Source organism: Rhamphochromis sp. 'chilingali' (assembly GCF_963969265.1).
Source record: "Rhamphochromis sp. 'chilingali' genome assembly, chromosome: 21".
Classification (NCBI taxonomy): Eukaryota; Metazoa; Chordata; class Actinopteri; order Cichliformes; family Cichlidae; genus Rhamphochromis; species Rhamphochromis sp. 'chilingali'.
Window position 1 is genome coordinate 9,806,811 of NC_137949.1, and position 15,724 is coordinate 9,822,534.

General features: G+C 49.8%; 1 protein-coding gene across 1 annotated transcript in view; it reads left to right on the plus strand.

Moving 5' to 3' along the window:
- The window catches only part of ccdc88c (coiled-coil domain containing 88C), a 62,811-nt gene extending 51,010 nt beyond the window's left edge, over positions 1-11,801 (plus strand). The window contains exons 22-31 of the mRNA XM_080871120.1: positions 936-1,079; positions 1,335-1,521; positions 1,598-1,743; positions 3,038-3,127; positions 3,483-3,730; positions 7,740-7,829; positions 8,122-8,235; positions 8,317-8,436; positions 8,899-9,137; positions 10,094-11,801. Coding sequence (XP_080727246.1) covers positions 936-1,079; positions 1,335-1,521; positions 1,598-1,743; positions 3,038-3,127; positions 3,483-3,730; positions 7,740-7,829; positions 8,122-8,235; positions 8,317-8,436; positions 8,899-9,137; positions 10,094-10,843 — 2,128 coding nt within the window. The 3' untranslated portion in view covers positions 10,844-11,801. The remainder of the gene's footprint in view (positions 1-935; positions 1,080-1,334; positions 1,522-1,597; positions 1,744-3,037; positions 3,128-3,482; positions 3,731-7,739; positions 7,830-8,121; positions 8,236-8,316; positions 8,437-8,898; positions 9,138-10,093) is intronic.
- Positions 11,802-15,724: the final 3,923 nt, after the last annotated feature.

A 15,724-nucleotide genomic window follows, 5' to 3' on the forward strand; every position in this document is an offset into this window, starting at 1 on the left:
CCCAGCACTTAAGTTGGTCTTCTCATCTCAGTAAATGTAACAAATACGGCTCCTTCTAAAGATTTATAGGTAAAAATCAAACACTGTTTCTTCAGGGATTTAGGAATATGTACTTTATAACTCAAAAGCATTTTGTGCTGTTTGCATTTATTAAATTTTGAAGATGGGTGGTACAGCTGGTAGTGCTGAGTGGAAGTGGATTTAATTCTAAAAACGAACTGTATTGTTTGACTCACCTGTGAACACCTCTGTTTGAGGAGAACAACTCTGTGCATGTTCATTTCATTTAAAAGCTACACAGAGAGACACTTCGAGACAGCCAAACTCTGACACACTGAGACTTCCTCTTTTCACAGTTAAATATAGTTTTACTCTGAAACTGCAGCTGCATTGATGATGTGCGAGTTTTAATCTTGTTCGCAGCACAATGGCGATAAAGAGCAGGAGGTCTAATCGTTGGCTTGAAGTGACCTCGGCTGTGTCCTGCAGGTTGTTGTTTGTAGCACTTGCATGTTGCCTGCCTCGTTCCTATTTCATTAGAGTTTAGTTTCAGTGAATCCTCTCTCATCATGTCCTTTTCAAACTCCTCATTCACCAGCTGAAGGTAGAAGATCGACATGATGTGATGTAAACATGTTATAGGTCAGCTGATACACACAGTAAAATTGACTTTGTTTACAGGAAAACGACTCATTCTGGTGTGTTACGGTGATATTAAGCTGTCGTATTCCTGAGGTTCCACCATCCTCTTTTCATGCTGAGGTTTCTCCTTGTTGTAATGAACGACATAATGTGACTGGCAGTGTCGTACAGGGTGGCGAAGCGGTAGCTGGTGGTTCAGAGAGTCGATTAGAAAGATTGTAGTGATAAAAAATTAAATTCATTTAAAGTGTGTGATGTGACGTGGCTAATCATTCTGCTCTGCACGTCTGCAGGTACTGTGCACTGCTACAGCAAAAGGAGAAATGGGAGGAGCATGAGGGGCGTGGCCTGAAAGAGAAGGAGGAGCTAAACCTGGAGATCCAGAAGAACCGCCTCCTGCAGCAGGAAAACCTCCAGCTGAAAACAGATGTGGACAGGTGATGTGTTTTCACACACAGACTGTATAGCAAAGATGGACAATCATGACATCACGCATTAGGTTCTGATGTTTTGAAGCCTCTGTGTTAGCGTTTTCTCCTCCATGTTGGTTCCAGAAGTGACCATGTTTGGATGAGAGGGCGGAGCTACCAGCTGATGCTGCTCATCAGAGCTCAGTAACAGCCAATGAAAACCCTTGACAGCAGCCAGTGAGTACAGACTTTAAACTGTTCACCTTCTGCTTCCATCTTCAGACTCTCCGAGAGCCAATCACAGCAGGCGGAGCAGAGCAAGGGGCTCCAGCAGCGACTGAACGAACTCAAGAGCTCTTTAAGCTCCTCCCAGCTGGAAGTGAGTCAGTGTATGGCGCAATACGATTCGCTGATGGAGCAGCACCAGACGCTGGATCTCACCATGACTAAACTAGACAACCACTGTGAGGTAAGCGCACGTTTTTCTGAAACGGCTGATTGACGGGCTGCAGCGTGGTCACCGCCTCCTCTGTGTGTGCGCCCAGCTCCTGAGTCGCCTCAAAGGGAACCTGGAGGAGGAGAACCACCACCTGCTGAGTCAGATCAACCTGCTGAGTCAGCAGAACCACGCGCTGCTGGAGAGGAGCATGGAGAGCAAGGAGCTGTACCACCAGGAGCAGAAGCTCTACATGTGAGTGCTCGTCAGCCGCCGCGAGGTTCAGACAGGCGACGTCCTGCAGGACGAGCTGATCGCTGACGAACGCGGTTTATCCTCAGCTGTCAGTCGGTGCAGTCCTCACATCTGTGTTTAGCTTTAACGTGGCTGCTGCACACACCTGCCATCTCATCAGCAGGTTGGACCATCTAAATCAGGGGTGTCAAACGTACGGCCCGTGGGCCACATCTGGCGGTGAGATAATTTCATGTCAGTTAATGATGGCCGTCAGTGTGGGGGAGTTGAATCGTCAGCCCTGCTGAGAATCCTCGCAGGGAGGGGTGGGACATTATTTTGACGGGCACATCATGCGGCCAATCACATGCAAAGACAGACTGGGATCATACCATTATGTGAAAGAAGGAAGGGGGCAGGCGAGTGTAGTGGTACAGGCCAGGTACACAGAGAGACGGGAGCTGGATTTAAATACAAGCGTGTCGGGAGACCGCGAAGAAAGCGTGAAAACGTAAAATGAGCGTTTGTCTGTGTTTGAGTGAAAAGCTGAGGACAGAAATTATGAGGATTGTCCTTAAATCTCACGTGTTCTCGCTGGTAGCAAAAAATCCGTAAAATAAGACTTTTATGAAAACACTGAATAAAAATCAGCTCCTTAAAAGAAAACTTACAGTTCAGTGATGAATATTAGATAAACGTGTGTTTGAATGTCAGATGCAGAAATGTGTGCGTGCAGCTCAGAGTCACGGCTCAGTGTCTGATAGAGTCTCACAGGCCTGAACGTGAAGCTGTTTATAATTATTATACTTCTGCTGCTCATCACAGACAAGCACACGCAGACGTTTTGGACTTTCCTACTCAAACCTCCTCATGGCCATTCACACACAGTCACTAACCTGAGGCCCCGTACCGGGGTTTAAAAGACGTACTGTCACATCTCTTATTTAAATGTAGACACGTGTGGTTTCCACGGAAACGCCAGTCTCAGCGAAAAGCTCAAAACAATTTCAGCAACCAACCCAAACAGCTGCCACAGCAAACAATTAAAGAGAAATATCAGTTTTTCTGTGAGTCCAGTGAAATAAAGTGGAGAGTCTGAGCGAGCAGAACTTTTCTGTCATCTTTGTTCTGACAGTCGAGTCGAGCTGACAGAAAAACAGTTGAATCTGTAACGTCTGACAGGAAGTTGCACTGGTGTGTGGGCCGCCAGACATAAAGTGAGTTTGACACCGCTGCTCTAAACTCCACCCGGCACCGTGGTGCCGTCAGGGATCACAAACGGCCGACTGTGACCGATGTCTGTCTGTCTCGTCAGTGATAAGCTGAACGCTCTCCGTCGTCAGAAGGAGAAACTGGAGGAGAAGATCATGGACCAGTACAAGTTCTACGACCCCACGCCTAAAAAGTAAGAGTCCACACTTCACAGCATCAGCTGTTGGGTATCCATACGCATCTACAGACCAAATCCCAGAATCCTACTCAGCGCTCACGCGTGCTGCCAGGTTGTTTGTCACACCTGTGACAAACAGGTGAGCGGCTGCAGGTTTCAGCGCAGAGGCCGGAAACATGAAAGAGCCCAACATGCTCGTGGAGGTTTGATAGTCGGTTAAAGCGCTTTGATTTGGCGCTATACAAATTGAAAGAGTGACGCCGTTTCCTGCTTTATCGTGCAATCAGAGCCCTGATTGTGTTTAAAAGTGTGAGTGCTCACTGTGTTGCAGGTCTTGATTATCGATTAAGCGTGCTGCCGTGTGTTGCAGGAGGAGTCAGTGGGCCGGAGCCAAAGCTTTAGTCAAACTCATCAAACCCCGAAAGGAGAGCAGCCGGGAGAGGGGGGCCGAGAGGGAGCGGACTAAGAGCGCCCCGGACATCCCCCTACCAGCCACGCCCCCCCTCCTGCCCCCCGAGACCCCGCCCCCTCCACCCCAGAGGACCCTCAGTGACTCGCAGGACGGCGGCCATAACAGCCCGGGCCCCCAGAGTCCAGCTGTGACCCCCATCAGCCGAGGTACACACACACACACACACACACACACACACACACACACAGAAACTCGTTAAACATGCCTGCAGAGTGTTTCGTTTTCTCTCGGGGACTCGCTCACTGTGAAGTTTGGGGACTTCTGATCAGAGGCTCACAGCACATGTGGGGGAGCTGCTCTCTCTGTCCTGTAGAGGGCGCCGTTGGCTTTCACATGACTGACAGTAAGTTCACATCTGGAACCTTCCTGAGCAGCTGATCCAGCCGTGCACACGTCTGATATTTTTACTGCAGATTTTCAGGGTTTTTATCAGATTCGATCCGTTCTTTGACTCGTTACCTGTCGGTCATCGCTCCACAGACGCAGCTCATTTAAATTCAGACATGCAGTGACAGGTCCTCGACTGCACAGCTGCTTGTGCACTTTTAGTCTGAACAGGAGTTTTCTGCAGGCGTGTTGTTGGCGTGTTACTCCTCACCTGTGGAGGACACGTGGAGCGAGCAGCCCTCTCACAGAAACCTCTGTTTGTTTCTTTGGAGCCTAAATGAGAACAAAGTGAAACAGGAAAGAACAACAAAAACTGTCTTTGTGCTTTTTGGCCGGCGTGATGTTCCAGATGTCACATTCTTAGTTTGGGACCGTCGGGAATGCTGGCACGCCTTCAACCCTTTAAGACCGGTCGGAGCGGGCACGCTCCGTTTTGTGTAACTATTTTTAAATCCCTGTAGAACCCGAACCACGTAAGCTAGCGCAATAAATTTTTTTGCATATGAAACCGGAGGAGTTGTACTTACTTGTTATGCCATCAGCTTGTCCTCGGTCACGGTTTCCTTCCACATATAGCTTTGCAAAAATTGCATAAAAACCACTTGCAGCAGCAAAAACATAATATTCCAGAAACACGCTTTGCCGATCCAATCAGCTGATCAACACTTCCTATGTTGGAATAGACGTCAGCGCGAACGATCGCATGTCCGCCATTACCTGCCCGAAACTGTAAGTGACGTCATTTTCGCGGAAAATGTAGGTTTTTATCTTTATCTTCACCTTATAAGCCTGTACTGGAGTTTTTAAAAGTCATGTTTGACTTCATGCTTTTCTTTATTATTTCTGGGATGCTTGGAACTCAAACTGCACTGCTGGAAATAGTTTATTTTGATACAGATGCTGTTTTTTAGCAAATCTGCATTATAATATTTATCTTCGTTTTTCCTGCAGTTTATAAAAATTGGTGTATCTCAAAAATAAAACTATGAAGACACTCAAAATAAATTTCCTGTGGTTGGAAACTATTCTGTGCAACTTTTTTGTATTTACAGTTTTGAGTGATAAGCCTCTTAAATTTCTCTAACTACAAATATATTCCAAAAAAAAAAGATTTTCAATTTTTTTTGTAGTTTATTGCACTTTTTTGCAATTGATGTAATTACTGTGCACTTAATGCAAACATATTATTAAAATTTGGGCTGTAATGGTTGTATTGATGTATAGCAGCTTGAAATGCTCCCACAAATGGCTCCACAGCATGTAAAGATATAAAGATAAGCTCTGGAGGACTTGGTTCTGTGGTGGGTCATAAAGGGTTAAAATCACTCACGGACCGTCGCTGAGAGCAGGAACGTGTGTCCACGTCTGTGTCCACGATGAGCAGCACCACAGTGTCCTCCAGCTATTCAGCACATTTGGACAAAACAGGACAGATCATGTGTTTGAGAAGATGTTTTTTGTGAAGCAAACTGTTGGATGGAAGTGAAAACAAACCTTTGTGTGTGATGGCTGCAGGACGGCGTGGACTCCTTGTCCACAGGAACAGAGACGTGCTGTGGAAACGTCTTACATCGGGACTTGTCTGGGGTTGAACGTGCACTTACACTTCCTCACACTGACACAGAGGGGTGCGTCGGGTTTTTTTAACCGTCACATACTGACATTGTTTAGGCTCCGCCCACATTTATAAACAGTAAGAAGGTCTGCACTGAAGCGTTTGTGATCCAACAAGTGCAAAATGTGATGAGTCGTCACAGACAGCGGCTCCTGCGTCGTCCTCTTCCTCGCTCTGTGGTGCATGCTCCTAACATCTGTGGGTTCTCTCTGAACTCGGGCTGAGCTCGGCTAAAAGCCTGTTTAACACAGGACGTTACATCCTAGTCTTCCTCACCTCCCTGCTCTCCTTCATCAGTGTCAGGTGTTTTTAAAGGTCACTGAAGCTGGGAACACTTTAATGCAGCCTGTGAGGGCGTAGTTCCCCTGTAACTAAAGGTTTCAGTGTAATCTGTTATATTTACATAGAGATACTTTCAGTGTATTTAGTCGAGTATTTCCACATCTGCGTACGCTGTGACGTGTGTTATGGATTATTATGGAGTGGATTATATTTATATCCGCGCTTGCTTTGATGTGCATGATGCTAAAGGTTAAAGGTTAAAGGTTGATCCACTCCAGATTTCGGGCAGCTACTGCCAGTACTGCAGTACTTTAATGTACTTTCAGTACAATTACTTTTCTGTTTGCTGTACAGCCTCATGACCTTTGAGTATGTGTAGGTAATTACAGTGTAATTACAGGCGTTAGGCCTGAGTCGTTACTGAGAATGTTGCGCAGCAGCGGCGGCGCGAGCTTCAGGTTAGCCTGAGTGTGAGCCGAGCTCAGCTCTGACGAGCTCTCTGATTGGTAGGTTCTGGGTTCTCTGCACGATCTCTGCTGTTCATCCATAACAAGTTCTCACGTCGGTGTTTTCTTTCGTTTACTCACCTTTCCTTTTCCTCCCGTCTCCTCAGCTCCTCCTCCAAAACGCTTCAAATTTCTCCGCAGTAAAAGTCAAGACAAGATCATCCCCCCTTCCTCCTCCTCCCTGTCGCCGACCTCATCCTCCCCCATCACCCGCCGCCCCTCCCTCTCTCTCACCAGACGACTGCGATTTTGGTCCTCCGCCGACCTCACAGCCGACCTCATCGCTAGCCAGCCAATCCTAGCCAACGGAGATTTCTAACATCCTCATCATCATCCTCATCCTTTGTGCCCACTGACACCATCCTCATCATCACAGTCATCAGTGTGACGCGCGCGCACACACACACACACACACACACACACACACACACACACACACACACACACACACACCTACCTCTGACACTAAAACATTAAAGACAACCTCGAGCAGCCCCGTGTTTCTGGACAGTGTTATTAGTAAGTAGTGTGTGTGTGTGTGTGTGTGTGTGTGTGTGTGTGTGTGTGTGTGTGTGTGTGTGCGTTTGTGTGTAGCTTGCAGTCTGTTCTGAGCTGTGAGTCTTTAAAGTCATGAAGGTTTTCAGTCCTAAGTGGATTTGTAGCGATGGCGCTCGCTCTCATCACTTCCTGCAGCAGAAAGCTTCAGACGCCGCTTTAATGCAGACCTGCAGGCTTCGCCCAACGAAACACTCACAGAATCACAACTGCTGCACCTGTGCGCTCACCTGTACGCTCACCTGTGCTCTCAGGGTCACATGTCTCAGACAAGCACAGCTCGCTGCAGCTGTCATGTTTCATCGTTTGATTAGTTTTATCACGAAAGTAAAAACCAGCGTCTTTAAAGTCATCATCAGACAGGAAGTACGCAGACAGGAAGTAGGTTTGTTGTTTCCTGTCTGGACAGCGATGTTCCTGAACCTGCAGATGTGCTTTAATGGAAACTTCACAGATGTCACAGTTATCGCTAATGGCCCTCCCCCAGCTTCTGATTGGTCAGATCACAGCACAGTGTCCTTAGTTTTGACGAACCGTGTCCGCTGTCAGGTGGGACGCAGCAGGTGTGTTTGCACTCTCACTGCTTCAGCTGCGTCCTGTCCCTCGAATGCAGGTCAGGAGCTGCCATCTCTGATCACGCTGTGATGTCATCAGGTCACATAGTGAGTGTGTGCGTGCCGCCGTGTCCTGCTTTGCTCTTTGTGACGCTGACCTCACGCTCACGGCCCGCCCACTCACGCCGCTGTGCTTCCAGTGATATTAACCCTGCCGCTGTGAATCCCTCCTCACTGCATTCTAATTGGTCCACAGGTTTGGCGGACAGGAGCCGGGGTGTTTATCACAGCAGCACGCCAGGAGGAAGCAGCGAAAGCGTGAACGGAGAAGATGCACAGGGACCAGGTACCGTAGCCCTCACAGTGCTTTCACAGGCTGCAGGTCAGCTTCCTGAGGAAGGCTTCCAGCTCGGGCTCTGAGGTGTTCCTGCCCCACAGAGCGGGAGTTCCGCCCACTCTGTGGCAGTCTGTGGGTCCTGACTAAAAGAGTAAAAGCGCCCATTAAAACAGTAAAACTGAGCCTTGCTGGTGCAGCTGAGCTCAGACGTCGAGCCGAGTCGACGCTGTAACAAAAATGATTCCTGGGGTTTGAGGAACTGCACATACAAGAACTTCCTGATTGTCTGTTTTAATTCCAGGTCAGACCCATAAAATCCATCTGAGCTCCACTCCGAGCCATCCGTCGTCTTCGCTGGGCTTCACCGGCAGCTCCGCCTCCAGGCTGGGCCAGATCGCCGTGCGCAGGCCCAGAGGTAGGCCGGCTTTTTGTTTTACTCAGAGCAGCTGTAGAAGTCTGAAACACTGCACGTGTGACGCTGCGGTCACATTTACAGGCCCGTTACTGGACGAAGACTCGCGCCACAACGCCTCGGACCCGGCGTTCAGAGGTCGCCCAGGGTCGGCCGACTTCAGCCACAACACGTCCAGCTCCAACTCACCTGTGAGCTGCAGAGGTACAGACACACACCTGGTTAAATCTGCACAGAGCAGGAGTCTCGATCTCCTCGAGGGCTGCGTGTCTCTGCTGCAACACACATGGTCACGTTTAGTAGGTCGTCAGCAAGACTGACGAACCTGACTACGTGCTGAATTCAGCCATTTGATTCATGTTACAGCAGCTCATGAGTGAATGAACATGGTGAAATAAAAGTGCTGTAGAAGTGCAGTTTTCCAAACGTTTACTCAAACAGAGTTAGAGCTCGCTGCCTCAGCTTCGTCTTACTAAAGAAGGACTCAGGGTATTCAGGTGTGTTGCAACAGAGTCTCTGAGAAATGAAATTAAAGAACTTCAGGTCAAATCTGTGCTAGCTAAACTTTGGAGGTGGGACTAGGTGATCTGTGGAGGCGGGGCTAGTTTACAGGCACAAATGTCACCTTTCCCACTTTCGCCGCACTCAGCTGTACTTTCTTTTCAGATTTCTCAGAACGCCAGGGCCGCTCTGCCAGCCTCTCCAGTGACGACGTCACAGGTCTCAGCCAATCACAGCTGACCCTGTCGCGAAGCTCCACCCTTCCATATGACCACGCACCCCAGAGGGCCCAGCCACAGCGTGGAGGCGGGGTCAGAAGCAAGACCCGCCCTGCTTCTCCTGGGAGTGAGATGGTGACGCTGGAAGAGTTCCTGCAGGAGAGCAACCTGCAGTCTCCTCCTGTGGTGAGACATGAGGCACATATTTCTGCACACACGCCGCCGTCGCCGCTGATCACACGAGGCGAGCTTTCGGTCGGGGAGACTCACGCTGAAGACGTTCTGACCTTTGAACCCCTGACCTCAGACCTGCCCACAGAGCAGACGTGACATTCAGTCTCACACCAGGAGCTTTGTGTTTTAGTGCACGTCAGTTTAGACCAGCCTGAGGAGTCAGAGCGAGGACGTCCTGCGTTACTTCCTGTTGAGCCTGAGTTTCAATATGACCTTCAGTGAGGATAGAGTAACCTAGCAACCAGATAACACACATACTTTTATTAGAAGCCGCAAAAGGTGAGACTGAAACGTGATGATTCAGTGAATCTGAGTAACACTGTGAGAAGCTTTAGCCTGAGAGATGAACTCGTGACGTCACAGCGGTGTCAGCACACTTCCTGTTTCTAGCAGATCAAAGTGTTCGGAGCAGCGATGTCACGATTGTGTGGTGTGCAGCTCGATGATGATAACGTCTGATAAATAGCCTGAAGATCCCCTGCTGCTGCTGTGAGCGCTGCACTCACATATTTGCTGCCCTCGGTGTTTTAGTGAGTCGGCGCCTCGAGCGTCCGAGAGCAGAGTGGCAGTAAAACAGGAAGCTCTGCTCCTTCAGCAGGTCAGATGTTTCTCGTTGAAGCTCGGTGTTTCGTGCAGGACGGTGCGTGAAAAACACTGACGGTGTGGTTGATATGTTCAGGTGCAGCTGATGGGTGGAGGCAGACACGGCGGCGGTTTCTAACTGAAGCATTTATATTCGCCGTGTTTCGGTTTGCTGCACGCGCTCTGATCACGCCGTTATCAACCGCTTCAGAGGTCATTGTTTATAAAAGCGACCCGTTGTTTTTCCCGGCTTCTCAGTCACAGCTCAGGTGTGTTTGACCTTTGCCCTTTGTCAGCCCCGCCCTGACTGCTTCTCTGGGTTTCAGGTGTCCACAGGAAGCAGAGAGGACCTGGTGACGGACTATTTTGCTAGAAGCCCCGCCCCCTCAGCTGTTGCCTGCAGCGATCAGGCGACGCCCACCAACTACGTCACGCCCACCGTGCAGTCGTCCAATCAGAGGCCGGGACAGAGTGTGAAGCCCTCGCCCCGTCAGCCCGTGGGCCAGTCGCCGGCCTCGGCTCAGAGAAGCAGCCAATCACTGAGCAGGACCTTCAGCCTGGCCTCGGCCGACCTGCTGCGCTCCAACGGGCCGGACAGCTTCAGAGGACACGACGTCTCCCCCGGCCAGGCCGACGCCGTGATGCGCCGTCAAGGAGGTGGGACCACTGGGAGAGAGCGGCCGCTGTCGGCTCGTTTTACCGCTCTGTCCAACCAGCACGCAGATGGCAGCTTCCTGAACCCGCCCATCCACCACTCCGCCTCCCTGAACCTGCAGGCGGAGCGCTACGCGGAGCGAGAGCGGGACCGAGGGTGGAGCGCCACCTCCCGAAACGGCCCTCACCGTGGAGAAATTGCCATGGTAACCCCAGTGAGAGCGACGCCTGCCGGGCAGCCTGACGACACCCCCGAGTACGCAGAGGTCCCGAGGGAGGGGCGGTTGGGCGACTCCGCCCACACGAAGAAGGATGGCGAGAGTGGGAGGTGTGGCTCTGTGGAACGCCCAAAGAGTACGCCGGCGTCACCTGACCCCAACAACGACCCGCAGACGGTGTGGTACGAGTACGGCTGCGTCTAAATACCGGAGCACCACGCCCTGCATCCAGCCTCAGAGACAGGAAGTGAGACTGAAGCAACGCCACCCTTTCACTTCCTGTTAGTAAATAAGTGGACAGGTGAGGCAGTCACATGATCATCTCTCTGCGGTGGATGCAGGACTGGATGGAACCGAGATTTTGCTGATGCCATGACACTACCAGCGCTCCCCACAGGGGGGCGGGGCTTACCGGGGCGGGGCTTACCGGAGCGGGACGTTTCCTGAAAACATCTTTTTTGGAATCTATAGTGATGCCAAGCTGACGCTCCGTCTCTAACACACAGAGAAGACGCTGCTCACCTCCACCCTGCAGCCACCAAAACACAACACTACGAGCGGCCCTGTCTAACTGCTGGACTCTGCAGGACCGCCGCCTGAATGTACGGGACGCCACATTCCCCGCCTCCAACATCACGCCATACACTGGAAAAGACACAGGAAGGGTGGTGGGGGGGATAAACAGGACAGGCGGAGAGCCTCCTCCCTTTTAAATTACAGCCCTGCTCCATCCATCTTTAGATTCTATCCCAGCATGCAACGCTCTGACACTTTACTGGAAATGTTGCTCAACCCAAGCCGACACTAGACACACACACACACACACACACACACACAGATAGATATAATGATAGAGACACAGGCTTTGTCTTCGGGGGGGTTTCTGTGGCTTCTCTGCCTGCTCAGCTGGGTTTAATTCAAACACTCACACACACAGACACACACTGAGGTTTGGAGCCTGTGGCTGACAGTAAAATCATTTACGTGTTTCCTCTGAGCTGTAAAAGCCACTGTTTGGTGTTTGTGTGAATTATAGATGGAACACACACACACACACACACACAGAAACTCACACACACCTCATTCCCGGATTCACGCTCGTTTGCTTAATTGGTGATTGTCTGTTTGTCTCAGAGGTCACGTGAATGATTTTAGTGTTTTTCCCTCTGGCTGAGCTCACAGACACTTCGGAGAGGAAGAGGAGGCACAATGACTGAAGGTGTGTCTCACACACAGCTGATGATATTTAATGACTGACCTTTGACCTGCTGTTTCAAAGCACTACATTAACGATGATGATGATGGTAGAGATGAAGATGTAACACTGGAGTTATGAAATGAAGACTGAGCTGATATGAGTTAAATTATTCCTCCTGGAATTTGTATGTGTTTGATGATTTATTTTTTTTTTACTTTACTTTGAAAATACCAAATGACTTCCTGTGTGTGTGGCGGCGCTGCAGGTCGATGATGTCATGTTACCTGTGCGTTTGCTCTGTTTGTGTTTGCTGTAAAGTCGACCTGTTCTGCTGGTTACTGCTGCACCTATGAGAGTGGCTGAGCATAAGTCTCAGCTCAGAATAATGCTTCTGTGTCTGAGCTCTGTCTGAATCAGGCTGCTTTAGCTCCTCCCTCTGCAAGGGAGGATTCATACATACACATCATGCTCATTTCTCAGCAGCCAATTAAATCCTCCGGCTTCATCACGAGCCAATCAGATCACATTATAAGAATATCTGAGAGCGAGCGAGCTGGCTGTTAGAAAACTTTATTCTGATTGGCTGCCCCTCACAAACAGTTTTAATGCAGGTGGGTGGGGCCTCTGTGACACCTTTGTGACATCACTTAGATCACCTGTGCATGCAGCAGGTGGGCGACGTTAAGAACAGTTCGACTTTACGGTCTCTTACTTCTTCCTGACTTCCTGTGTGCTCGCCGCGAAGCGTCATCTTTCATTAGGAGGAGGAAGTGAAAGAGGAAGTGGCGGCGTCAATGACGTTCCTGCTGTAACTGGATTTGCTGTAGTTCACTTTAAGACGATTTCTGCTGCGGTCGCTGCAGACGCGCTCAGAGGCTGAGAGCAGAAACACGTCAAAGCTTTTTGCTAATAAAGATTTTTAACCTTTGACCTCTGTCACACTTGTCACACCTGAACAGACACACACAGCATCATTGGCAACACAGCGCTCAGGAAAGTTTGCTTCCTGTGACGTTTTCCCTCTTAAAGGTAGAGCCTGACGGTTGAGGTTGCGTCAGGAGCGTGAGGTAACAGGTAGTCGTCTCATCAGCCACGCACTCGTAGACGCTGTTGGACGAGCTGGGATCGATCCACTCACCACCTGATGGGAACACCACCCGTTCTTCCACCTGAGCTCTTGCTGCTCAACGCTAATTAAAGCTGTGAGATCGTCTGAGTGGACAGGTGTGCAGAGGAGGCTCCTCCCCCCTGTAGAGTGCGCCTGTGGCTGATGACCTCTGAGTTCCTCGAATCAAGACACTTTCATTTTAACACATTTCCTCTTTCTCTGACGGCGAGATGAGTCACGGCTGCAGACGGGTAACCGTGACGGGCTCTTTTCATGTCGTGGGAACGTTTCAGATGACTCGCCAGATGTGTTCAGACAGCTGCTTTCCTACACCAGGCATCGCCAGGTTAAATTCAAACTGTGACCTTTGACCTGACCCATCAGTGACCGACACCACCAAACCTGCATCACAGCGTCAGAGTCGCCTTCAGAACGCTGAAATGCAATTGGTGTGAGAGACTCCACGGTCGTCTCCGGACACGCAAACAGGTGAGCGTGTGCAGATCTACTTCGACTCTGCGTGCTGCTTGTGTTTCAGACGTCTGTGAGCGTTTGTTCAAAGATTCAGAAGTTAAAAAATAAAAATGAGGCTGTGACATCAAATCAAATCACTTTTATTGTCACATCACATGTGCAGGCACACTGGCACAGCACATGCGAGTGAAATTCTTGTGTGCGAGCCCCACAAGCAACAGAGATGTGCAAACACAACAACACAAACAAGCAAAATACAAGAATGGCCAACCTGAAACTAATAAATATATGTACAATATATAATAGTGTATGCATTTCTGGATGTGTATACTAAATATTTTCCTACGTGTGTGTGTGTATACACATTTTTACAAATTAAATAGTAAAAAAAAAAATATAAAAAAATAAATAAATAAAATAATAATAATAATAATAATAAAATATATAAAATATACAGAGTTGAATATGTGCAAAACAGTGGCATTACTGTACAGTGTGGAGTGCATAATGTTAAAGTTCCAGTAGTGAAGCTGAGGTGTCTATGACGTGTTCAGCAGTCTGATGGCCTGATGGAAAAAGCTGTCTCTCAGTCTGCTAGTTCGGGACCGGATGCTGCAGAACCTCCTTCCTGATGGAAGCAGTCTGAACAGTTTATGGCTGGGGTGACTGGAGTCCTTGATGATCCTCCCCGCTTTCCTCAGGCAGCGCTTCCTGTAGATGTCTTGGAGGGAGGGAAGCTCACCTCCAATTATCCGTTCAGAGCACCGCACTACTCGCTGGAGAGCTTTGCAGTTGTAGGCGGTGCTGTTGCCATACCAGGTGGTGATGCATCCAGTGAGGATGCTCTCAATGGCACAGTGATAGAAGGTCCTGAGGATGCGGGGGCTCATGCCGAATCTTTTCAGTCTCCTGAGAAAGAAGAGGCGCTGCTGCGCCTTCTTCACTGTTTTGTTTGTGTGTACTGACCATGTAAGATCCTCAGCCAGATGTACACCAAGGAACTGGAAGCTGCTCACTCTCTCCACAGCAGCGCCGTTGATGGTGATGGGGGTGTGTACTTCTCTGCACCTCCGGAAGTCCACTATCAACTCCTTTGTCTTTGCGACGTTGAGGGTGAGATGGTTGTCTTGACACCAGTGGGTCAGGGCGTTGACCTCCTCCCTGTAAGCCGTCTCATCACCGTTGGTGATAAGACCCACCACTGTAGTGTCGTCCGCAAACTTCACAATGATGTTGGGGTTGTTGGGGTCACAGTGTGTGTGAGTCCGCGTGTGTGAGTGTGTGAAACCTGCAGAGGAAACAGTTGTTTTGCTTCTGCCCTGCAGCACCTGAACGCACCATGAGCCCAGCGTTGTGTCACTGTTATTCAGGTGTTTGTGCTTCAGGTGTGATAAAAACAGAGCGCTGCAGTTCCTCTGACGTCCAGCGGAGGCAGCAGTGAGTCTCCCGTGTTAAACTTATTTCTAACAGCTGGAACAGCCTCAGACTGCAGCAGCAGGTGATTGGCTGATTATTCAGAGGACAGGTGACTGTAATGGAAACAGTGACCTCTGACCTTCGCCCTGTGCCAGAACATTTGTAGCTGTGGTCCTCTCATTTGTCTGAGCTCCCTAAACGACACTGAGGCGTTCCTTGGAGAAAGACTGGGATGCTAAATGTGGTGTTCAGGGTGAAAAGCAGGGAGCGTGCGGCACAAGCTGTCAGACTGCGCCTCAGGGTGGCGCTCTCACCTGGACCTTCAGTGTAACCGCTGCTCATCCACCTGCTGAATGAGCTGCTTCACACCTGCACCATCATACGGCTCAGGTAGGTTCATGTCCTCGTAGCTCTGCTTCCGCTCAGGTAAATACTCCCTACAAGGATCACTGTCACTGTGAGCCTGCCTGGTATCTTTGACCTTTGACCTGCTGCAGCTTGAGTCTTCAGCATCAACAGAGGACATCATGTGAAGACTGTCCCCACACGGAAGCCCCTGTGGACATCTCTCAGCTTTTCGCCGTAATGATCGGATCAGGAGGAGCTGACACCATGCCGGCAGACGTCCTGAGGACGCCGCAAACCCACCAACACCAGCCTTCACGGCTCACTCTGGAAGCTCCGCCTTCAGCAGCGTGAGCCTGCTGGAGGGCAGGGAGCTGAACACACGGCCTGTCTTTAAACTTCAGCTGTGTCTTTAAACTTCAGCTGAGATCAAACTAAAATGGTGAACTGGAGCTCAACAAGGTGGACTGGGACCAGAACGCCGAAACGTTTGAGAACGCAAACGTGTTTGTGGCTGAAACTAACCGCCTCAGGTTTGAGGCCA